Consider the following 25,362-nt stretch of genomic DNA (forward strand, 5'->3'; position numbering starts at 1 on the left):
AATGGCAAACACACTCTGGCTAGGCTTGTACATGCCCTAGGGCAGATAGCCTAGTATCGACCTCTGAACCTATGCTAATGTTTGGGAGGCACAATGTTTATTGCTGATACTGTTTGCAGGTCTTTATCATCTTTGCTTTACCAGTTTCTATGAACAACTTAGGTATCTGCAGAACATATTTGATTATGAAAGGATTCCATTATATTATATATGTGTCTGTTGTCGTATAACTGTGTACACAGGGTGGATTGCTGGATAGTGAAAGATTCTTGGATTAACACATGCAGCTGCCAAATATGTGTGGCCCACTGCTGTACTCAGACATTGCCTAAGTGTGTGAGCATGCCCAGTTCAGGCTTTCCGTGTTTTGTTGCCTGACATTTGTCTCATTTATTCAAGTGTGTGAGCATGCCCAGTGTGACCTTTCAGTATGTTGCTATCTGAGGTCCACTACATTTGTTGATGTGTGTGAACATGACCAATATTAACATTTAGACTGTGTGTGTTGGAAGTCGGGTTCTGTTCTTACTGCAGGACTCACCTTTGTGTCATAACTCAACAGGCATTATGCTGTGTCTGCAGGGTTTCCATGAGATACTTTGCATAGACTTATCAACATTCCTTCATACAGACTGACCGCTGCAATACTGTCATGGTTTAGTGGTTCAGTACGTTAACTATAGTGCACAGTATGCTGGGTTTGAGGCCCATCACTGCTTTATATTTTCATACTGAGCAGACCAGACTGCTTAAGGGCTAGTTAAGCAAATATGAGCATGTTGGCTTTTGTTCAGCTATGCCCTACAAAGACCAGGCTTGTCCAACATTGCTCAATATTCACCAACATTGCTGGACGTTGCCCAATATTACTCAACATTGACCACAATTGTGCTAGTTGGTGTGTGCGATTTTGTTTGCATATACTACATGGCGGTAAATGCTGTTTAGCATTGCTTTATATTGCTTAACACATGGCAATCATGCCTCAGGTGGTGCTGCAGGGCTGCCTATGTCGGATGCGCATACTACACTCCCTGTACATGTTTGAAAGCAGGTAGTGTCAACTTAGGCATTCCTTTTACTATATGTGCAAGTCAGAGAGAGGTATCATTTCCAGAGTTCCTACTGAGCCAGTGTATGTGCTATGCGTTGCCTCTTTGCCAAGGCCAAAACATACTGGGCATGCCTCCTTCTGCCTACTGGGGTAGGCTCAGGTTATTCCTCCTCCGAGTCACGCTCTGCCTGTGATGGCCTTGGCAATGGTGGGGGGATGTTTGGCCCAGGCCTATGCTGGTCCTGCTGCAGCTGTTTTCGCAGGATCATATTATGTGGCATAGCACATACTATGACAATTTGGGTACATGTAGTTGGTGAGTACTGCAAGGCTCCACCAGATGTGTCCAGGCACCGGAACCATGACTTGAGCAGCCCAAACACACGCTCGATTACATTACGTGTTTGTGCATGTGCCTCATTATGGCGTTCCTGTTCAGGTGTGTGTGCATTTCTGATGGGTGTCATCAGCCACGGCTGCAGTGCATAGCCAGCATCCCCCACTAGGTGACCATGTGGGATGTCCCCATTGGCAAATGTCTGGTACAGCTGCTTCAGATGCCAGATATGGGAATCATGGTAGCTTCCAGGGCAGCCAGCACAGACATTCAGTATTATACCCTGGGCATCACACATGACCTGGCAGTTGATGGAGGGGAAGCCCTTGTGGTTAAAGTAGACCCTACCCTGCTCGCCGGCTGGTGCTTTGATGCATATGTGCCTGCAGTCTATTGCACCCACTACCTCAGGGTATTCCGCTATTTACTGGAAGAGACGCATATTGCTGGCCAATACCTCACGGGAATTGGGGAAATATACATGATCACTGACATGTGCTGACATGGCATCCAGGAATTGGTGCAGTACCCTGGATGCTGATGCCTGTGATATCCCCATCATATCACTGGTTGGTCTCTGGAAGGTACCTGTTGCTAATATTCTTAGGCCAACACATACCTTGGTTTCCACTGGGATGGGTTCCCCTCTGTTGGTTCTGTGTGTGAGGCGTGGCCTGCATAGCTCAACAATTTGCTGCAGGAGGTCTCAGTCCACTCTATAGCACTCCACTATCTCCAGCTCATGTAGCCCCTAGTAGGTTACCCTGGGCCTCTACACTCTTCTCCGTCTCCTCACTGTGGGTTGTCCAGCAGCATTTCCATTGTCATCACCCTCAGCATGTTGCATATGTCGCCTTATAAAAGCAATGGCAGCCTTTAACATTTCTTTGTCTCAGTTAAGCTTTTTCAGTTTTCACTTCTATTAGCTTACTGCAGTGTCTGTTGTGAGAAACATAATGGACTGTTGTTTGCAGAGTTTTAAGTGCTAGGCTGGGCTGGGCTAGTGTACTGCCTGTGTAATTGCCTGATTCTGATTGTTTTCCCTGCTAGCTCTGCTAGTACTCCCTGGTAGCTTCCTACTATTTGTTGTGCTTCCTTTTTCCTTTCTGTTTCCTCAGGGGGGGGCAGCGCCGTGCACACAAGCGCAAACACGCTCACAGCAGCTCACATGCACGCACACATGCTTGCACAGACTAAAACTTGCTTATTCGGGTTAAAATGCATGCACACCAGCGCAGACGTGCTTACAACTCTTTGAACAGCCTTATACATGCTTACTCCGGTTTAAACGCGTGCACTCATGCTTACACGCGCACACTCTGTCTTACTCGGGTTTACAGCTGCGCACACGCACGCATACCCGCTCAGCAAGAAACTTTGGTGTTATCCACGGCATACACCTTCCATTTCTTCCCTTTACCTAGCCTACCTGTTGACACACCTTTTTCCATGATGTGTAAATGACAGCTAACACATGCCACTCTGCTCCAATGAGCTTCACTTCTTTCATACATACCCCACTCGTGATGTCACTTGTCTTCTACTCTGTTACTCCCCTTATCCTACTCCTACACTCCACTGACTGTGCTCGTTTTCTATGTAAACTGGTGATTCACTATCCTAACCCTCCTTTGCATAGGAGTGCCTACTAATGCTTGGTTACATCTCTTAAACTGAGCTTCCCCCCTTAGCAACCTCTACTCAGTGGCCATGTTGTCTTCAGCCTGCCATTCCCATGCATTGTACATTAACAATTTAAATAAGATCCACATTTGTGGGTTTTAATTTTTAGTTTTCTGTTTTTTTAGAGCGCAGCCCATTTGCGCGGCACTGCACTATGCTTAAACATCAGAAATTGGAGAAAAAAAAAATTATTTATTTTTAATATTGCATCGGGAAACATTGCCAATGGCCGTATATTTGGAAAATTGGCATGCTTCCTGCACTGGATGCAACCTTTATTTGGAGCTGTCAAGGCTCCATTTTGCTATTTGCAGAACAGTACTCAGTTGTCAACTGAGTAAATTTCTGCAAATAACACTGCTCTTACTCAGACAGGTTCGGGTTTCTTGAATCGCAAATCAGGTAGATTCAGGCTGTTCCTGGATCGCTTGTCGGACATGATGGCTGCATGGAGTCTTACTCTACTCTTAGACTCCATGCAAGCCATCGTGAATCCAGCCCAGAGTGTTACTCACAATCCATATCACTTGGCTTCTTAACTCATATTGCATTGCAGGTTTGTCCTTAAATACCCCAAAGTGAATTTGTATGGTGTTCATTTACCTTATTTGGAAAGCTAACAGATTTATTGAATTAGATTTGCTTTTTTTTTTTTTTTTTTTTGCCTGGAGGAGACAGATGAACATTTTCAGACCTACAACCCATTCATTTCTGCCCAAGTTGCCGAATTAGTTCCCCAGTAGAAAACAGCTGGATGATAGGGAGCAAAGCTGTCAAGTGAATCAGGGTCAAACCTCATCAGAATTAGTAACAAATCCAGAAATAATCTGGGACAATCAGAGACACTTTTTAAAATGTTAGTAATATTAACTTGAGATATTGATGGAATAAGAGAGTGTGACTTAATGTAAATTTTCTGAAGCAAAAGAAGTCTATACTTCAAACTATTGTCATTATTTACTAAGTATGATTTACCATGTTTCTCCAAAGGTCACCAGCTTTATAAGGGATTAATACCGGGCTAAAATATGAGTCAAAATTGGAGACATCTCTTAAAATCAGGTACAGTTGAGAGATGTGGTAGGAAATGGGTCAGAGTTTAGGTGTGATAGAGTGGCCCACCCCTTCCTTGGAACTCCTCCCATGCAGCGGCTCACTTCAGCTTCACTCAGTGCTGCCTCCTGCAGGAAGAGTGTCTCTGCACACTGGCTTCCCCAGTCAGTGCGCTTGCACAGAGGTGGAGTGTACTTGCCAAGCCCATACTCTATGCATTTGATAACCTGTTCTCCCTCTAGGTGTCACCCTAGCAGCAAGCTAGAGCTACCTACCTCCCCCCAGGATGGATAAGCCAGCAGAGGCCATTCACTCCAATCTTCTCCTCCCTGGCTGTTTCTGTTCCCAAACTACTAATCAAACTCAGGTCACCTGGATTGTTTTTAGAGCTTTAACCTTCTATTCCTCAAAGCTGAATCTTGCTGGTTATCCCAGATCATGATTATTTCATCATCATACCTGAGGAAGTAAAATATATATTATTACATTATTGTTATGATAAGCTTTACTAATATTAAGCATATCATATTAGTCTAGCATGCATGAGGATTCAGTATGTGATACCCAAGACTGTAATCAGTATGGAAATGAGAGAAAAATGATTAACACTGGAACCTAACTAAGGAAAGGGATGGCAGCAGTGTAAAAATGTTTAGCTCCGAAGGAAAAACTGTGATGCTGACATTTGCTATAGAAAATGTCATTCTAAGAATGCATATGTGTGTGTGAATGTGTGTGTGTGTTTGTGTATGCAAATGGATGCGCATATGTGTGTGTGCGTGTGTGCGTGTGTGTGTGTGTGTGTGTGTGTGTGTGTGTGTGTGTGTGTGTTTGTGTGTGTGTGTGTGTGTGTGTGTAAAAAATTACCTGCTTTTATCTCACAGTAGCTTAGTTGTAAGGAGGTCCTGTAATAAGGCATTATTAACAACAAGTAAAGTGTGGCCACTGTAAAACCTGTAGTTTTCAGTACAGGCAGTTTGTGTGTGGTGTCATCAGTGCCATGGCTTTTCTAGACAACCTACACACAGTTATGCAAGAGAAAACCTTTACAATGAATAGGCATGCAAGCATATGTCTGAGTACACAGTACTATATATATTCAGAACTGTACACAAATGCAAAACCTTCTGTCAGGTCCTTACATTAAATGACCATAGTAACATTTTGATAATGGTTCCATGTACCCATATTATAAATGTTAACTCTTCTACCTACAGTCATTGCTTACTGATTCCAGGTCATAATTTTATGCTTTCTTGTTCACACTGCAGTCTCACATGTGAATTACTTCCATAAACTTGGTCTACACAGCATGGTGAAGTCTTGCCAAGATACCAGCCAAAAGTCAGGGGACCGGTAGGGATCTTCCAAAATGGAGTAACAATCCAGAACAGTTATAGTACAGTACAATGACCAGTCAGCCATTAACTGTTATTAGGTGGGGTTCATAAAGAAATTTCTTTATGTACCTCTTTACCATAAGGAAATGCTAGGTGGCTAGAACAGCATATCAAGACAGGAAGCATTTATGAAGACTGATTCCTCACCATTGCATTGTACAATCACAACACACCTTTTATGTCGGACTGGACATTCTACTATCACATCTATTAATTCCTGCCCAGGTATGTGAGTGAGATGTGCTGAAAGCCTGAAATGCTTCTGATATCTGTTTTTATCTAGGCAATTATCAATCTTAAAATGATTTTATTGAACTGTATTATAAAATGAGTTTCTGTGCTGTTTTAAAGCATAACACTTTTTTTTCGTGTTCACACTGTGACTCTGCTTATTCATGTTTTATTTTGCTGTGTGGTGTTTTTAAATGCTTTATGGTTTGCAGAAAATATTGCGAAAGAATGTTTCCTTCTGAAATACTTAGCCTTATCACTCAGTACCGTATTACAACATTAGTCACATGTTGCTAGAATTATAATTTCTTCTTTGTGTTTAAAGTAGGAAAGGAATCAAAACTGTAAGCACCACCCACAGACTGATGATATGATCCCTCCTAGTTTCACAATCAGTGTTGGCTCTGCCCAGACTCCAACACATTTTCTGAAGCAGGAAGAGTGCTGCCCACAAAAGTTTCTGAGGATGTTGTTTTTTTGGTACCTCTTTATGCAGAGTTATGCAAGCTTAGTTGAAAACAAACGCCAGGACACAGTAATTAAAGTGAGTATGCTGAGCAGTCATTTTCATATCTCTTTAAATTGCATACACTTCCATAAAAATCCACTAAACCACTATTCCTGAAGCCATGAATTTGGCGTGTCCCGTGCTTTATCTTTATTAGATATTGCAGATTGTCTCTACAGTCATTCATTTATTATTTATACATATTTAGGGTTGCATGTAAATAATGTTAGGGCAGTAAGTGCACAATGTTAGGGCAGTAAGTATGTAATATTCATAGGTTCACACTAGGCTATATGTCTGCAAACTATGACAAGCCTGGCCAATGTAGCTGCTTCTCAAAATGCCAAAACACCAATAACAGTGATCCTATCAAAATCTTTCATCTGTGATTGCAATCTAACCCAATGCTAAGGAAAATCAAATATTCCCTGATCAAAGTCATGGAACACAGTCCCATAATAGCAACAGCAACACAACCACAACCAAACTCCATCCGTGAAAAAAAAGGGTACACAAGTTTACAAATGTGAAAGCCAAGGGTATAGCAGTGCTCAATGACGTTGCAGCAATCCGCTGCCTTCTTGCAAGTGCTACTGCAGCATGTTCTCTGCTAAATTTAGATTTCGTTTGTAACTGCAATTCTGAAATACTCTATAGGGTGAGATAGATAGACTTACCTTAGACTTACGTTAGCAAAAGGGAAAGACAGTCATGAAAGTCAAAAATTATAATCATCTACTAAACTAGGTTTTGAAACTTTAATTATTTATTCATTTAAGATTGTTAACCAGATTAGTTGACTGGTCCTCAGACCCTTTTCAGCTACGAACTGGGCCAAAAGGCAAAGACATTTACAATTGCATTCAATGATAAAAGTAATGCAAGCACATAGTGTACAATCCAGTTTCTGCATGATACATTTAGAGATCAAAGTAGTTCAAGCAGTTACATTACAAAGTTAATTTAAATAGAAATAAGTATCATACAATGCTTTCTGCACAATGCAGTTTAGTACAATATCATAACTGGTACAAGGAGAACATTTATATGTTTAGTATAAATGTATACACTAAGTATAGTGTAGATTCTGTAATGTAATAATAATACATTAAATGCAGACAATGTTGCAAAATCATAATACAGAAACAATAATGAGAATCTTGGTACAGTAACAATGACCAAAACACAAGATTTGACTTTGTAAATCAGTTGTCTTACAACTATAAAATCTTGATGTTACTTCACCTAATATTCAGTCACTTGGGACAGAGAAACCCAGATGTACAGTAAATATGTACTCCATTTAATGGGTATCAAAAAGTTGTGTCTGACATAATCTGAGACTCACACAACAAAGACTACAATTACACCTCCTCCACAAGACATCACTTCTTCCATGTACTGCAAATATTATTATTATCTATGAGTATCTGTGATTGTGCCCACAGAAACAATGCCACAAAATTAAAATCATGATATGGTAATTAATAGCATCTGTTCTCTTTTACACAAAATGGTGAGCTTTGTTTCTTCTGAACTGAAGCAACAACATTATTAATTATACAGAGTTTACTATTATCTGGAGGTCAGAGGAGGTAAATTAATGGAGGTGTACATGTGCCAGTGTTGGTCTTTATTATACTATACAGGGCATGGATGAGTTGTGTACAAAGCATGGGAAGAAATGCAGAAGTACATGTGCTTAGGCAAATGATCAACTGTCTAGTAAGTTCCTGAGTTTTTATGTAAATTAAATATGACTGCTACTCTTACTTCAGGAAAATAATTTGAAATGTTCATTGGAAGCACCACTAACAATTTAGTTTGCAGTAAGACATTTTAGGACTATACTCTCTCAAAAGTTGAGCATAAGTCATCAGGGGGCATAAAGATAACACATGCTGCTGTACGAACCCCTGCTTTCCTTTATTTCTTCATTTGATGCACCTAATTGCCACAAACAGTATTTCAATGACAAAGAATTGCCGATGGCTATATGCAGATGTTATTATTTGACAAAAGCAGGGCTGGAATTATGTAGTTAGGAGATATATTCTCTATATAGTTGCATAGTTGTACTGTGAACACTTCTCAAAAAAATTAGCTATAACTCTTAAAATAGAATGATCCATAAATTTATAGGCACTAAAATGCCTCATATACTCCAAAGGTCAATGGCTATACAATCTAGGCATAATTTATCAGTACGGCATACAACCTTTGCATGAAAGTGCTCGATGCTAGGATCAGAAAAAATCAGATGTGCACAAATCATAAACCTCCTATCCTAATGACATTAGCATGAAACAACAATGCATGATTAAGTTTTTTTCCTACCTACTCCATGCAGACGTATATGACATAGTGTAACTCATGTGAATGAGCAATCCAGCATGTCATGCTCAGCCCTGTTCCTGATAGATCTCAGGCATGTTGTACACCAGAAAAAAAGCTCTAATCAGCAGCCTACTATAGTCCCAGATGCCTACTGACAATTCTCCACTACGAGACACAATGCCTTGATTTTAGTATACATAACTGTGTAACAGTGGGACCTACAGCTACTTCTCTTCACTGTTGCACCTGTCCAGTATAGTTATTTCTGGTTGTCTTGCAAAAAGAAAAATGCATTCTATTAAATAAATAATTACAATACTGTTAATAAAACAAGATCAGACCTCACAGCAACTGTGAACATTAAGCCTTCATGCCATAAAATAGCTGTTCTTATTACATAAATTATTTTAAAAAATGTGTAGACTCGTATACCATTTTGTAAATTAGAAAACAATCCTTAAACAGTGCCTTAAAGGCTAAGGTTTTTATTATGGCTTAGCTGACATGCATTTGTGCATTCAAGTTTTGCTTCCTTTATTACTAAAACTTGTCAACACTATTCTTTTTATTTTTGGATGTTTTGCCCCATCTGCTGCTTGCCAGTTATAAGCAGTCAGTGATCAGTTAACCCATCCATTCCCCATAGGGCAAAAGAAGACCGTGATTATTATTTTTTTCCATGAGTCCCTAAGCCCACCCTTCAGGGCTGATGTAGGAGTCCACATTACTACTAGAGACTACTATGCCCTCCCCTTGCAAGTAAATGCTCTCATCCACATGCTAATGAGGCCTGCCATCACCAACTTGGTAAACCAAACCCACATCTCTGGTTATGTCTGTTTTGCCTGCAGGGCTCCACTTGCATGCACTGAACCAGCCACCCATCCACCAGCCTTTCTTCTCAGTGTCACCAGGCTGGCATTTGATGCGCACTCCAATCTTTCTCTGCTTGACTTTTCCAGCACCCAGGCTGCTAACCAAACTTGAGTCATCTTGGTTAAGGTTAGGGTTTTATCCCTCTATGTTACAGAGCCAGGTCCCATTATATTCTGTTCATATCTCCCTTCTCCACTTGTATAGGCTGATAAAACTTGGGGAAAATATATGATTGCTCTCCCATTTGGTTTGTGTTCATAAACATGTACTACTGATGCATTTCTTTCACTCATTCATATTCCAACAGCCTGATTTTACATTTCTCCATTGTTTTTCCCTAAAATAAATTATTAACAGACTTTACAACTTGCTAAATATATAGTAAACAACTTGTGTTACTGAAAACATATTCATAGGTACTTAATAGATATAAATACATTCTGAAAACATATTCATAGACATTTAATAGATATAATTTTATATTTATTTGATAACCAAATAAGTGAAATTACCTTTCTTGGATTATTTATGGCAAGAACCCAAGTAACATGCTCAAGAGAAAGAACAAGATGTGTGTGGACCATTTATTATAGCCAATCAATCAGCACGTTTCTGGAGTGTGGGAGGAAAGTTGGCTACCCAAAAAAGACCCAGACATGACTAGTCCATGCAGAATTCATGCAGACAGTGACTGAATCCTGTACCTTGCAAAAGTGAGGTAAATGTGCAAAATTGTTTATAATTTTTATAGCTGTGCATGGTGTCCAAGTCCATTTAAAACATTTCACAGTTTCCAGCACATGATTGTACTATTCGAAACATTGTGAATTCTCCCAACTATTTCATTTACATTGTTGTTACATTCAAATGCAAGCAACAGACAAATATCTGCCAGACTGTAAATATCTGATGCTGCCGACAGCAGTTTCCATTTACTGGGTATAGTATTTCTTATTACTCTACTATTACTAGAATGTGTCACTGTGAAAAAAGGAAAGTCACCCAGAATACCTTCATTATCTAGTCCCAGAATAATATTCCTCTAATCATTTAAGGATCAATTTAGTGAAACTCGTTTATGAAAAGGCAGACCAAAGAGGCAACTCAGTGAAGGTGCTATAATCTCCCCTGTGTTACAGACAGGGTACAAAAGATGCAACATCCTGTATGGAGACACATGGAGGCTAAATATGGCTTTGCCCCAACATAAAACAACACTTTTCATTGAATTACCCACTCTATTTATTAGTCTTGAAAGCGTGGGGTTCGCCTAAAAGTATATGCAACAAGGCTAACTATATGCTCTAAAAGCCACTGTAGTATTGTTTTACATATGGGATCTAGCTTGAGAATTTATTTCTCTCCTTTCACATATATGTATCTATCTTTCCTCATAACCTCATTTTTCAGCTTTATCTGACAACTTATGTAACTTGTTTTTCACACTGATATATGTAAATGGTTTTCCTGTCTTGTCAGTGCCATGTCTATACCTGCATAAACAGCTTTTACTCTGGACTTGTACACCACAGTGACCTGAATATGCTTGCCTGAAATGAGCAGAACCCTGTGATTTTGTACACCACACCAGGCATTTCACTTTGCAGAGCAATGACATCCATTGTAAGACATGTGATTCTTCTGCTAATGAATATTGCATTTCTCAGTACTGTGACCAAAATGCCAGCCATTCAGCATTTTCTGCTCACTGCAGACAGAAAATATGCTTTATACAAAACAAAAATAAGAAAATAGAAGGACAGCATTACACAGAAAGAATCTCCTATGGTTCTAGTGAGAAACAATGTAATATCACATTGCACAAGTCAAATACAGCTGACATTTTCAACTGAGGTCATAAACAAACCCCAGTCTCAGTGCTAGATAAAAACCCGTATCTGAGCTATTGGACCAGTGATTTGTTTTTGCCACTTAGTCTAAATGTATGATCAAGTATTTATCACCACTCTATGCATGTCAACAAATATTTATTACAACTTTACCTTCATCATAAAAGGATGGACTTGGTTTACACCAGGACAAAAAAAAAACTACATTTCATACAGTACAGTAACCATAATCAGTACACATTTACCTATTTAAAATCACTTCTGATAACCCTAAATACAACAAAAAGTCACATACAGTTAAAAAATAAACATTTTTTTTTAAACCATGCAAGCCATTATCACTACTACAATGCACCTCACACACACATATACACATACTGAAAACAAAAATCCAAAAAGAGCAATTGAAATCAATTCCCTAGATGAGTTCATACAGCTCAGAAAAAACATAAAAGACAACACTTAAGTTTTAAATAAGAAGAACATATAAACTACTTATATAATTTAGATAGAATAGCACACAGAATTATATCCATAATATTCATCAGTCCTGAAACAAAAATCACACCCTGCAAAAGAAAGAAATTAATGTATGTCTTTTTAAAGATGATTTAAGTGATATTAAGTCAATTGTTTAATTGCTTTGTATTTAGTATATTAAGTGCTTTAATTGGTTTGTTTGATATCTGAAGAAGGGGAGGCACAGACCTCTCCAAAAGCACTAATAAAATTTGAATTTTTTTTAACTATTTTGTCATCGCTCAGTTTTCCGCCCGCTTACATTGTTTTTCACTAGTTTGTTTTGCTTGTCGAAAGAAATGACCCTTCCTATTTAAAAGTCATTATACAATGACCCCCCCATTAATATTCCAAAATGCGCACACTGATTGGTCAGTGTGCCCATTGTAAATCAGACTTATACTAATGGAAAAAGGTCCGGTCGCCTGGACTTTTTCTATTAGTATTAAGTCTTTTTTTTTTTTTTTGTTACAGCAATGGAGAACAGAAGAGCTCCGTTGCTGTAATCTCACTATGTTAAATGGGTTTAACATAGCGAGATAGCGTAAAAAAAGCAATGGAGATCTTCCTTTCTTCGTTGCTTTTTTTAAAGCTGTCTCACTATGTTAAATGGATTTAATATAGTGAGACAGCTTTAAAACAGCAACGGAGAAAGGAAGATCTCCATTGCTTTTTTTAAAGCTATGTTAAACTCCTTTAATATAGCGAGACACTTTTTAAAAAGCAACGGAGATCTTGCTTTCTCCGTTGCTTCCACACACAGATCTGATGTACTGCATAAGCATACACATGCGCAGTAAATAATGTCATCGTATAATAGCAGTAACCCACTTCTGGGTGTGGGTAATGCTGGATTTACCCACGGTTGTCTTTGTTTGGCCACTCGGGCCTCATCCTCGTGACCAAACCTCACCAATCGTGGGTAAATCCAGCATTACCCACACCCAGGCGTGGGTTTTTGCTTAATTAAAATACAGGAAACATGGAAACTAGAAAATACATTTCAATCCCAACAATGGAAAACATGCCCCACCCAAATCATAAACTACAAATATAAGCCAAAAAGAAAGACCTGATGAGAAAATGTGTTTACAATACAATACAATATATTGAATTTAAAAATTCTTACCAATTCCTTTCTCTGTTCAGCACACTCAGTGACAACAAATGACAATTTATAAAAATGAAAAAAAAATATGGAACAGAAACAAACTTCCACATTTTCAAACTTCACTTACCTGACATCCAGTACCCATTTTACAATTATGTTTTACATAGTAATATAAGAATCATCTTGTTGGAAGACTCCCACAGATAACTCACATTCAGGAGACACCAGCCTGGTCTCTCAGGCACCTACAAGCATCACCACAATGCAATACCCATGCTGTCTAAAGCTCCAAATGCAAAACTCACAAATTCACCCTCTTAATGATTCCACCATGTAGCCAACTTTCCAGACCCACCTGATATCAAACAAACAATAAAGAAAATAATTGAAAAATTACACTGTAACTCTTCCATTCCCTCTACTTTCACTCAATGTCAACAAAACCAAAACTAAAGTGATAAAGTATAGCTGTGATGTTCACAACTGCTAACTTAAGCATATGCCACATCGGATTCACTAGACAATCTCGAAATACTGAAATGTCGAATTTCAGTATTTCGAGACTGAATACTCAAACACCCACATACCCAAACACCCAAAACTGTGAATAGCACAATTGTGACCAAACACATACACACACACACATACACACACACACCTACCTAACTACACTAAAGCAAACAAAACAACACACACAAACACATTATAACACACACACACACACACACACACACCTACCCAACCTATCAGCAGAAGGGCAAGCCCCCCCTGTCCCCCTCCATGTGGGGGGCTGTGCTCCTCACACCCCACCTACATATATATACTAACTCTGAGGTTGAACTAAACACACAAACACACAAAAAACACCACTACACACACTCACACACACTAAAATCCCTAGCCAATACCCTTACACAAACACCACTTACCTGAAACCCCAGATAAATCCACAAACCGCACTGCACGTCGTGAACGCGACACCACAATAGCAGATTCTACATTTCTGCATTCGACATAGTGCAGTTTCAAGTAACTGCACTTTTGAGTATTCAGTCTCAAAGTACTGAAATTTGACATTTCAGTACTCCAAGATTCTCTAGTGTATCCCCCACATCACAACTATCTTGTAATAAGGACATTGTCTGAACACATGCCTGTCAGCCTTTTAGCACAAAAAAAATCTGAACAAAAAGCCAAAAACAATGGGGAGACAAAGGCACAAATAGATTTAAAATATACTGCTCTTAAAAACTTAAAAAAAGTTCCTTGACTAACATGAACATGCATTTTCTAAGTAATATGAAGTCTAAAGCTCAAATGTCTGTCATTATTTAGTGACACCATTTTTCAATGATTTGCCAGAATTGTGTTTTGAGGAATGGACCAACAATATGAGGGAAAAAATATGGACACTCTGAGTTATTCTGTATAGCAGAAATGTATGTCTAAACTCTACTCAAGATTCGGAGGGCAGTCTTGCACTTTCTCACAAACTGGTAGCAGATAAAACATTATATGGTTGTTGTCCTTTTACTTTAGAAGTTTATACCAACAAACCTAAATAGCCTCCCTTTTGCAGCCATCTGTCAAACTTCAATGAATATTACTTTAACACGACCACCTGTGTATGTTGTCTAAAAAGAAGCCAGAACCTAAAGGCACTTGTCTTACTTGTTTGACTGAAGTCCTTGTACACTTACTGAAGATTAACATTTTAAGGTTACAGACTTCTCTGTCAGTGATACTAGGTCAGCAAAGGGTCTATGTTAAATAAACAAACACTTAAAATGTCGAGTACAACATACTCGAACACTTTTAAGTGAATGTTTATTTAACCGACAGCTCACAATGTCGCAAACCACAATGCGGAAAAGTTTTGTTTGGCCACCTACCCCTCCCAAGAGCTGTAGAACACTAAACCAACTAACATCAAGTTCACATATATCATAACAAAAAAAAAAAAAAAAAAAAAAGAAAAACATACCGTAATGGTATAATACATAACTGCTCCCCCACACCCCCCCCCACTTAAATATACCAACTCCGAAATTGCACTTCAGTGCAGAAAAGGGAAATTCTCCCATTCTGCACCATACAGCTCTATTAGCAGTAGCTTACATGATGTAATACGTCACATATTTCAGTGCTAGCCAAATAAAATGTTTCAGAACTCCGATGTTCATCGTGTTTCACTGTTGCAGTCATGACTGTAGGGTTCTCCCCTGCCGGCAGGCAGTCTGCGGTCGGCCAGAATCCCAAAGTCTGGGTCCGGCGTCGGCTGTTCAGCCATGCTCCCTGACGTCAGAGTGCCAGAAGTACAAAGCTGACAGCCAACGCCATGTTCTCCAGTCTTTCTTGCCATGCGGTGATAGCAGTTCGCAAGTGCCGGTCGGCTGACTCCTGACAATCTTTTCTGAACAAACTTCAGTCCGAAGACTTTCTTCTCCTACTCAAAGCTAAGTACCCCGTTGGGGAAACCTTTTTCTTGCTCCAGTCCATGACTGCAACAGTGAAGACACTCGAACATCTACATTTATGGTAAGTGTACACAACTGTACTTTTTCTGACATGGCGATCTGTCGATTAAATAAACGTTTGCTTAAAAGTGTTTGAGTATCTTGTACTCAACATTTTAAGCATTAGTTTATTTAACATAGACCCTAAGAAAATTGGTGTAACTAAGGAAATGAGTTTTTGAGGTATGATACAGCACTGGAATTGTCTAAACATAGTAAAGCCTTGCTGAGTCTAATTATGGTGGCTGCCAAAAAAGCAAGTACTAGAAAATGGAAATCAAAATCTAAACAGTTGTACTAGAAGTAGTAAATACAGTAACACAGATACAACAACTGAAATTTGGATCTTTAGAAAAGAGTAGGAGAAAATTACATAGAAAACAGAAGGAATTGTGGGAGCAATGCATGCAGAAGAGGAACAAGGTTTAAAAGAAGGTAGGATTTGAATGAAATATGTAATGTTTGATTGACAATGATTTGGTAGATTATAAGTGATGTATAATGTTTGCAAATAAATTATGTCAAATTATGTCAATGTGGTTTGTGATGTATAATGTTTGCAACTAAAATTATGTCAATATGGTTTGTTTTCATTTATATAAATGTATGATTGCCTATGTCATACATGATAATTTAATAAAGATGTTTCTTGTTTAAAAAAAACATTTTCAGGCAGTTTCAGCATAGGTTTTATTTTTGAATTAGCATTTGTATATCTGGATGCCATCTTCATTTCATTTACACTGCCTCTGATATCTTATTATGCATATTGTTTGCGCACATGTGGATGCACTAATTCAGGAAGGTGCTTTTATCTAAACTGATCATTGCTTGTACCATCCCTTATATTTCTGCCTATGTTCTTCTATATGTGAATCATTACTCTGCTTTACTCTGTAATCAGCCCATTTACAAAGTTGGGAAAAAATAAATATATGAATGTCAGTTTTAGGTGAGTGGTAATATCTTTTTGATGGCTGTATTTAGACTATTTCCAGCCAAGACATACAGTTATTTACTAGTCTTGCAGTACAGATGTTATCAAATGCTACACTTAGAGTGAACATCTTTCTATGGAGATTCTGCAGTGAATAGTAAAGTGCTGTCTAGTCAGGGCTACCTGGCTACAACCTGACAAAAGAAACTAGTTGAAGCCTCAAGTAGACTAAAATAATAATCATAATTTTTGCAAGTTGGGGTCCTGCACCCTCCATGTGGGTGGCTTTGCTCCCCACACCCCACTTGCTTAAATATACCAACTCAATAGTCATGCAAGCATACAAAAAATGCAATACCCACAAACTCTGAATCACTGCTGGTGTACTTATATAAATCTAATAAATAGCAACTTTCAATGACAAAAACAATCGACCAGTTGCAACTCATGAAACTGTACTTGGAAGAGTTGCAATCTCATCTTCTTTAAGCTTGACGTAGGGTAGAGAAAGTTTCAACTGAATTTGTGATTAATTATCTGTTTGAATCTGATAGCCCCATTCCTGAATGAATCTTCATACATGGAAAGTGTCATTTAGCATTAGGATAGTTGTGCATGAGTTACAACCAGCAAAGTGAGATACATTACAGAATGAGTGGATGAAACAGGAGGGCTTATGTACGGTACAGATCCATATACATTGGTCAGTGCATACAGGGATACAGGCATCTTAATCTCACCTGTAGTGTCTATACCACATTCTGCTACTTTACAAAAACATGTCCTTGTGATCGAGTGCTTTGAAAACAAAGTGGGTATGCAGCCCCTTTTCCAGAAACGTGGAGATCTCAACACAGATGCAGAGCAAGATAAAATGGCCAACGTGTAGTAACCATAAAGTAAAATGATAAAAGTTCACATTCAAAGAAAAAATACCAAGTATGAAGCTTTTATTAAAATTACAAATTAATAAATGATAAGTGCTTTTTGTTCTTTTTGAGAAATAAGAACATCTTCACACCTGTTCTTAATAAATGAGAAAATGTCAAGTTACACGTTCTGGAGACATCAAATGGTGAAACATCAAAACATAATTCCACACTAGCAGAGGAAGGATTCAGTTTCTGAATGGACCATGAAAGATTCGGGCAGAGGATAAGGGGATAATCATTCACAAGTCTGTTGTACAACTGAAGTCACAGTTATAAGAATGGTGTGAGTTTCAAACAACTTTAGCACTAGATGAGGCCACGTGAAAGACAATAATCCTAAATTAGAAGAGCAGACAGCTGAGCAACTGCAAGAAAAACTGATCACACATCTCAGTAGAATACAAGTCACGAAGCCTTTAGTGTCCAAGAGTAGAAGGGACTGTTAATCAAGTTGGGAGAAAAACAGTTAGCAGACACAGAGGTGTTTGACAGATTAAAGTAAAAACACTCTTTTATGGTTTCTTTTCACTATAATAAGTCCAAGATGACATTATCTTTGAAAACTCTTCTTACTATGATGTATACAGGAGAGTAGGAGGCAAAGCTTCCAGTATCAGGGGATACCAGGGGACTGCAGACTCATATATCCAGGAGGGTTGTATGTTTTCTGAGCTCATTGGCTAGTTTTGATGTTGTACATCTTATAATCTTTCTACACATTAGTGTTTACACTTAATATCGAACACTTGTGCTTCAAACATTTGTCATGCAGCCAATTAAGTTTGCTTTTCCAGCTAGTCTTCACTGTACCACGCCTGCACTCACTGTAATCCACGTACTGCAGACAGGCTTCTGGACAGAAAGAAATCTGTGTCAGTTTAATACTTGTTCAGAATGTTATGACCACAAATGTTAGAAAAAAAACTATTCTTCTGTTCTCTGAAAATCGTTCATTCATAACCTTCATTTTTTTGCCATAACTTTTCCAAAAGCTTGAAAAATAGGGAAGAATGTGTATCATTATCATTTTATCATGTTTTATTTTCAGCATGGTGGCCAAGTCTCCTAATGCCAAACTTGCATACCATAGGGACTTTTCTTGCATTGCTGGCCCATTGACACAGTGACAGGATGTCCATCTGTGTTGCCAGTGATCTGTGGCTTAGTAGCTTGGATAATTAAAGGCTGGAAAGAGGAAAATGATTAGCTGATCCCTTCTTGTCTTTTTTTGGGGGGGTCAGGAAGAATCAAATTTGAGGTGACTCTCAGCATAAGATGGATGTTAAACCTTCAATGCACATGCTGTCAAGGGCAGTGCATCATAGAGAGAATCATGGAAATAACATGGGAGGGAACATTGCATGCTAACACCCTGTGCATCTCCTCCGTGCATCTTTTTTAAACACCTTTATTAAATTATCACTTGTGACATAGGCACATTTACATTTATATAAAAGTAATCAAACTGTATTAACAAATTAAAATTAACAAACATTATACTTCCCATATATTGCTATATATCAGATAACCGAAGCAGCATTTCATAAATTATTCAATTCCTGACCCCTTTTTTAAACAAGAAACATCCTCATTAAACCATCATTTATGATGTAACCAATCATACATTTATATAAATATAAACAAACCACACCAACACAATCTTAGTTCCAAGCATTTTACATCACAAATCATACTGACACACCCCCAGTTGAAAGCCATAGATCACTTATAATCTACCCAATCATTTTCAGTCAAATATTACATAGCTCACTTAAGTCCTGTCTTCTTTTAAATCTCATTCCTCCCCTGTATGTATTGTTCCCACAAGTCCCATTTTTACCTATGTAGTTTGCTCCTACCTTTTTCTAAAGATCTCATTTCCAGCTGTTTTATCTCTGTTACTATATTCACTTCTTCTAATATAGTTAGCTTAGATTTTGATTTCCATTTTCTAGTAATTGCTTTTTTTTTGGCAGCCACCATAATTAGAGACAGACTGCAAGGCCTTACCATGTCTAGGCAATTCTGATTCTGTATCTTACCTCAGAAAAATCATCTCTCTTGTCATAACAATCTGTCCATCCAGCATCTCCCACAGTACACCCCGCAGGAAATCCTTAAAGTCCGCCAACTCACTGTTGTCCCCGAAAATATGTTCCCAATTATCTCTTTCTTCGCCATCACACCTCCAACATTTGCTGTCTACCTGAGAAAAAATTCTCTGGAGTCTACTCGGGGTATAAAAATATCTGTGTAAACATTTCCAAGCAAAAATCCTAAATCTTCTAGATTTTGTTGCATATTTAGGAGACATACATATATCCTCCCATTGTTTCTTTGTGAATTGCTTATCTATTCTCTCTTCCCAATGCTTTCTAAACTCTTCTGCTTGATTCTTATAGTGAGCATGCAATATTTTATATGTTCTACTAATTATTACTTTTTTAATAGTAGTTTCTGTTCTAGATTCTACTAAAAACTCTACCAGTACTGGTCTTTTGTTTAGAACCCCCTTATTTCTTTCTCTTCGCCTATACTCTGATATCAATCGTTGATATGGAAGACAATCCCTGACCTGCAGTCCAAATAAATTCTTGGCATCTTCCCATTCTATCATATTTCCCTCTCTAGTTATTTGCTCCCAGTGCATTGGTTCCTTTGCCAGTTTTCTCCAATAAATTCCAGCCCCCTCTTGCCTATTGTCTGTATTCCTAATTACAGTCATCCCTATCTGTACATCTTGTGCTTTCCCTAAGAACCTGAAAAGAACTACAAACATTAAAATAGGGCATCACCACACAGTAGCCTTCCTGTGTAAAGCCTGACACACATGACATAATATGGGAAATAAGCATGTTTAAGTGGTATTCCTTGAATGGAGCATGCAAGGTTCAAAGCACCTGACACAAAGTAATCCGAGGCAGTGTTATAGTATTGCAACATGAGATCTTGGACTGTACTGAGAGTTGGGCCAGCTGCTAAAACAGTACTTAAAATACGGAGTGAGTCTTGCAGAATATTTTTATGTGGGATTTCTCATAACATGGATGAAAGGTTTACACAGGAGCACTCTGATGTATTGCTTTCAAGCCAAAAACACTCTGCTAAAAGTTGAGGAAATAGCAGAATGGGTATGATATCTGCACTATGATTCTGTAGAGGTCCAGCAGGGTAATAATAATATATTTCCAATAGTATAATTTAGACTGTCTTAGCTGTGGAAACAGAAAAGAGCATTTCATGTGCCGGGACACTATTGCATTTCATTGTGGGTGCAAATACACAGCAAAAGCAAAGTAGGTAACCAGACTTCTTGCAGTTGTTGTTGTTGTGTCTTTCGGCTTTTCCCGGTTAGGGGTCGCCACAGCGGAACTCCGGTCTGCTAATGATTGGCAGTAGATATTTACGTGCCGAGTTGCCAGCTCTGACGCACAAGTGGTTCTTAAAAATCTTCTCGCACCTTTGAAAGATTAGGAAATAGAAATCACATGCAATATGTATCTTTTAGGGAATGCTAAGTTAAAATCAGTTTTCATTGTATCTAGGGCTTTCTTTTTTCAAGTTACATACTATTCCCTAAAGACAAAACCTCTGTATCTAAGAAACCTAAATAGTCTCATCTGGTTCAGAACCAAAACCTCAAGTTCCAAGCTCATAATAACCACCAATGACTCATATTGCTTATGAGAATTGCAGAGTTCATTGCCAACTTCAAAAATGTCATATCTAACTGAATTTTCACCTTCACTTGTATAAGATGGAGGAGTCACCTGATACAGTTTTTTCTTCCCTCATATTTTACCTTTGCAAGCTTGGGCCTTACGCATTGCCCCCATTTTGACTTTAATTTTTATCATACATCTGAGAAACCATTACTCTGTGCCAACAGCTAGCTGTGTAAATGTATAAGCTATAGTCATTGATGTAACCAGAAAGGAAATGGGAATAGATCATACAGGGCGATAGACTCAGTAAAGCTGTTAACTTATTGGATTTATTATTTACAGCAAGATGTTTCCCGCAAAATGTTAAGAACTGCTATGTCATCGATAAATATTGAACACTTAATCACTGACGAAGATGATGTTCTGGTGACTGGATCAGCTAACTTCTCATTTGGCTGAAACTCAGATGGCCTGCAAATACAAGAACCATTTTTACATAGCAAGCTTTTCTCACTGCACCTGTTATTGATACATTTCCAGCTCCCAAGGTTACACAAAAACATAGTTTTGGCCATTATATTCACAGTCGAGTAAGGAGATGTTTGACCATGTTGCAGTTTATTATTAGGAAAACTGTGTTGTTATGATTTGATATTGTTGCTGAATAATGTAAGTGAATGTAAAACTGGGATTGTTACAGGCTCTGAAGATTAGCATTACAAGCAACTGCTTTATGTACCATATAGAATAAGAGCAAACAGATGGAAAATTGTTTTTATATTAGACATGTCACTGATAAGAAATGACTGCAAAGGTTAAAAGCCCATTTGTGGGCACTAGCAATGCAGCTGTTTATCATTTTAATATTAAATCACAAAACACATTAAACTTGTTATACATTGCACCAAGAAAAGAACATTCCAGAATGAACAGAACATTCTAGAAACCCTTTTATATAAAAATTCAGAAGCTCCTTCAGATAAAACTTAGACATTTTTTTAACAACTGGGGCCGTAGCTGCCATAAATGATATATATATTTATATATATATATATATATATATATATATATATATATATATATATATATATAAGCAATGATAGTATATGTACAAGTTTTTCCCTTAAATCTCATTATCCCTATTCTCTGTAAGGGAAGTGCTCATGTATACACACTTGAATACCATATTTACATACAAAACACACCATTAACGTATATAAAATGTTTTGCTTCACATACATTTTCTTAAACTGACATTTCACTGTATCATATGCCATCTAAAATGGTATTGTCTAATTTTCTTGGGTGCCGAAAGACAGGGTACATTTTTGGCTAGGCTTATATAGGCCCTAGGGCCAATAGCCTAGTACCTACCTGTGAACCTATGAACCTATGTAAATGTCCTCATCTTTATATGTTTATAATATCTAAGTAGCATTACTTTCTCTTTAAATGAGAACAATAATTCAAGTATGTACCAGAAATAACAAATATGTAAAAACCTACACAGTAACACTGTACTGCAGACTGGCAGATAAGTATGCTATCTGAACTGTTAACAAACTGCAAGTACATTTCTTGTTACTGGAACTTTTTCTCCCCAGGTTTCCACTAAAAAAATGACCATTGTTCATTCTTAGCAATTCGGTCAACCAAAGATAAACAGACAGACAACTTGTACTTTGCTTTCAGAAAAATTATTCATTTTCTGTTCATATACTTATTTATGTTTTAATTGGAGTAGAGCAGTGATTCCCATGAACCTTTTTCAGAACCAGCATGGGATTACAGTCTGGTTAAGTGACTTACTCAGAGACACACAGTAAAGCAAATGCAGGCTGATTACCTCATACCCCCAAGAAGCATCTCATTAACAGCTCATATAGCCTTTATCATCTGCATGACATATAATGGAATAATGACAGCAGATGGAGAAGAAGAGGAATGGGTTTCCTGAAGACCACATAACAAGCAAGTGGCATTGTCATTGTCCCTGATGTTACTACAGTCCTGCTTTACATGTTAGATCTTCCATCACAAATGAGCTCATCATCAAGGAGATGATGTCATTTACTCATGTCAGGAATAAGGTAGTAACTGCAGATGGCTGCCTAATAATGCCTGTGTGCTCACACTGTCATTACCCAGTATCATTACTTGCAAGTTCCACTTGCTGTGCTTGATAACCAAATAAGTATAGTTGGGTTAGCTGAAGGGCAGGCAAACCCTTCCATTCTGAAAAGCATTTATAACTAAAAGAAAGGAATTATGGTTGACCCTAAGCAATTCGGGGCTCACATGTGCTGGGTCTCTTTAGATACCCTGCAGTGCTCATACAAAGAAAACATAGTTTTCAAACACAGTGAACTGCCATTGAACGATGGCAAACATTTAAACACCTGTCTGGAGCAGTTTAACCCAGACTCTGTGTTTGTAAAAAGGTGACAACTTAGTAGTTCAGACATCTAAACTGATAACTGAAAAAGAAACCAGTCTCATCTATAACTACACCATACTACATAAGTCCATGTTAACAACCTCATTCAGAAACAGGCTGAGAACATTGACAGAATTTCTAAATCCAAAATCTGTAGAGTGGAACACTCAAAATATGCAGAAAACATACATGTAGTCTATAAAACTACTTTTCATTGTGCTGTGGAATTCTCTTTGTGACTTATGTGAAGAATGAGACAGTATGGAATTAACAAAATAGGTTGCCAAAGGAAATAATTAATACTGTAAATAAGAAAATGTCATTCAGAAATCCGAACATAATTGTGCAAAAATGGTTTCACCTCTTCATATAAATATAACATTTCTAATAAATACACGCAAGACGAAACATAAGTTCATTGGTACTTTAAAATGAGAAAAGACTGAGCAAACTGTGCAATGCAGGCCTACATACTGTAAAAGATATGCAGAATTAGGCCAACCAGTGCTCTCTTATTATAGTAATAATAATAATAATAATAATAATAATATCTGATTTGTAATGCTCCCAGAACAAATGGCAGTCAATATGGAGTGAATAAGAAATGGATGGATAATGAAATCAGATTCAAGAAAGGAACAAAAGAGAAACTAGAAAGGGGACTTATAAATGAGAAAATCAAAGACGAGGATGAAACTGTGAAGTTACGAATGGATACAGTACCACGGCAGTTTCAAAACTGGGTGGCAAAGCATGCTGGATAGTGAATAGGTGGCACATGGAAAAATATAGCTGCAAGCTCTAACAGAAAGAAAGGGGAAAAGAGGTGCACGTCGCAAATAAAATGTCAAAACTTACCCAGGTCACCAGTGGACTGAACATAAACTCTTCCAGGATTTCACCGAGATATTCATCCATTTTCATTGGTAAGAGCAATTCCACTGTTAAAAACTAAATCCACAGTTTGGAGCCAGTGCTACTTTTTTGATGAGTAAACCAGACAGAAGCTCATTTAATCTACAGCAATTCAAAAATCTTCTCACAAAGTTCCTTTGTAGGATCAGTCATAGCTACTCTTGCGTGTTTAAACATTATTCAAAGCAAAGATATTTTTTCATATTAAGATATTGCATTTCTCTTCTAAAGCATACATGGTCAGTGCAAATTAAAATGTCTCCTGAAACAAAATCAGTCTTGTATACTAAATTCCGGGTTTGTTTTCTTTTTTTTTTTCTTTGTGAGAGGGAGGACAGTTGCTTCTGCAATTTTTACCACAAGTTGTTGAAACTATAATCAGTAGAAAAGAAAGCCTAACATCATTAAAAAGCAAACAGCGCCCTCTGGCAGCCAGCCAGAACTGGAATTTTTCTTCCTCTTAAAAATATTTTTTTATGACTACTTTGTGGATGGTGTTCATTTGTTCTTTAATGTTAGTATATGTAAAATGGTTCTAGTCTAGCTGCATAGTTCACAGCTGTGACAAGTACATATCTTTTTTTTTTTTTTTAAGAAATACCAAACATAAAATAAGATTTAAAACAAAGGTCTTCACAGGTTTAGAGCTTGATTCATTCCTCTGGTTATTGGCTAGGCCTGTAATAGTCTGCAGAGTATTTGCCTAGTATTTACTTATTAACCGATAATAGGTAGACATTCTGAAAGCTGCAATTCTACAATCACAAAAACAAAAAGAATAAAATTCAGCAGAAAATTAGAGTTCAGGCACAAAAAAGGCACCAAGGTAATAAAATATTTTGATAACGAGGTGTAATACACAATCAGGTATGGTTCCAAAGGCTGAGAGTAGACAGGCAGAAGTGCATCTCTCAGAAAGTTCTAGTTTGTAACACACTATAGACAGCAACAAAACAGACAAAATAAGATCTTTGAGAACCTTCCTAAGATCATATCAATCT

General features: G+C 37.8%; 1 protein-coding gene across 1 annotated transcript in view; it reads right to left on the reverse strand.

Moving 5' to 3' along the window:
• LOC122805298 (girdin-like) overlaps nucleotides 1–24,570 on the reverse strand; it is a 1,431,879-nt gene extending 1,407,309 nt beyond the window's left edge. Inside the window, exon 1 of the mRNA XM_044075386.1 lies at nucleotides 24,305–24,570. Within this exon, the coding sequence (XP_043931321.1) occupies nucleotides 24,305–24,370 (66 nt within the window). The 5' untranslated portion in view covers nucleotides 24,371–24,570. The remainder of the gene's footprint in view (nucleotides 1–24,304) is intronic.
• Nucleotides 24,571–25,362: the final 792 nt, after the last annotated feature.

Source organism: Protopterus annectens, chromosome 6.part1 (genome assembly GCF_019279795.1).
Source record: "Protopterus annectens isolate FY-2018-M chromosome 6.part1, PAN1.0, whole genome shotgun sequence".
Taxonomy (NCBI): Eukaryota; Metazoa; Chordata; order Ceratodontiformes; family Protopteridae; genus Protopterus; species Protopterus annectens.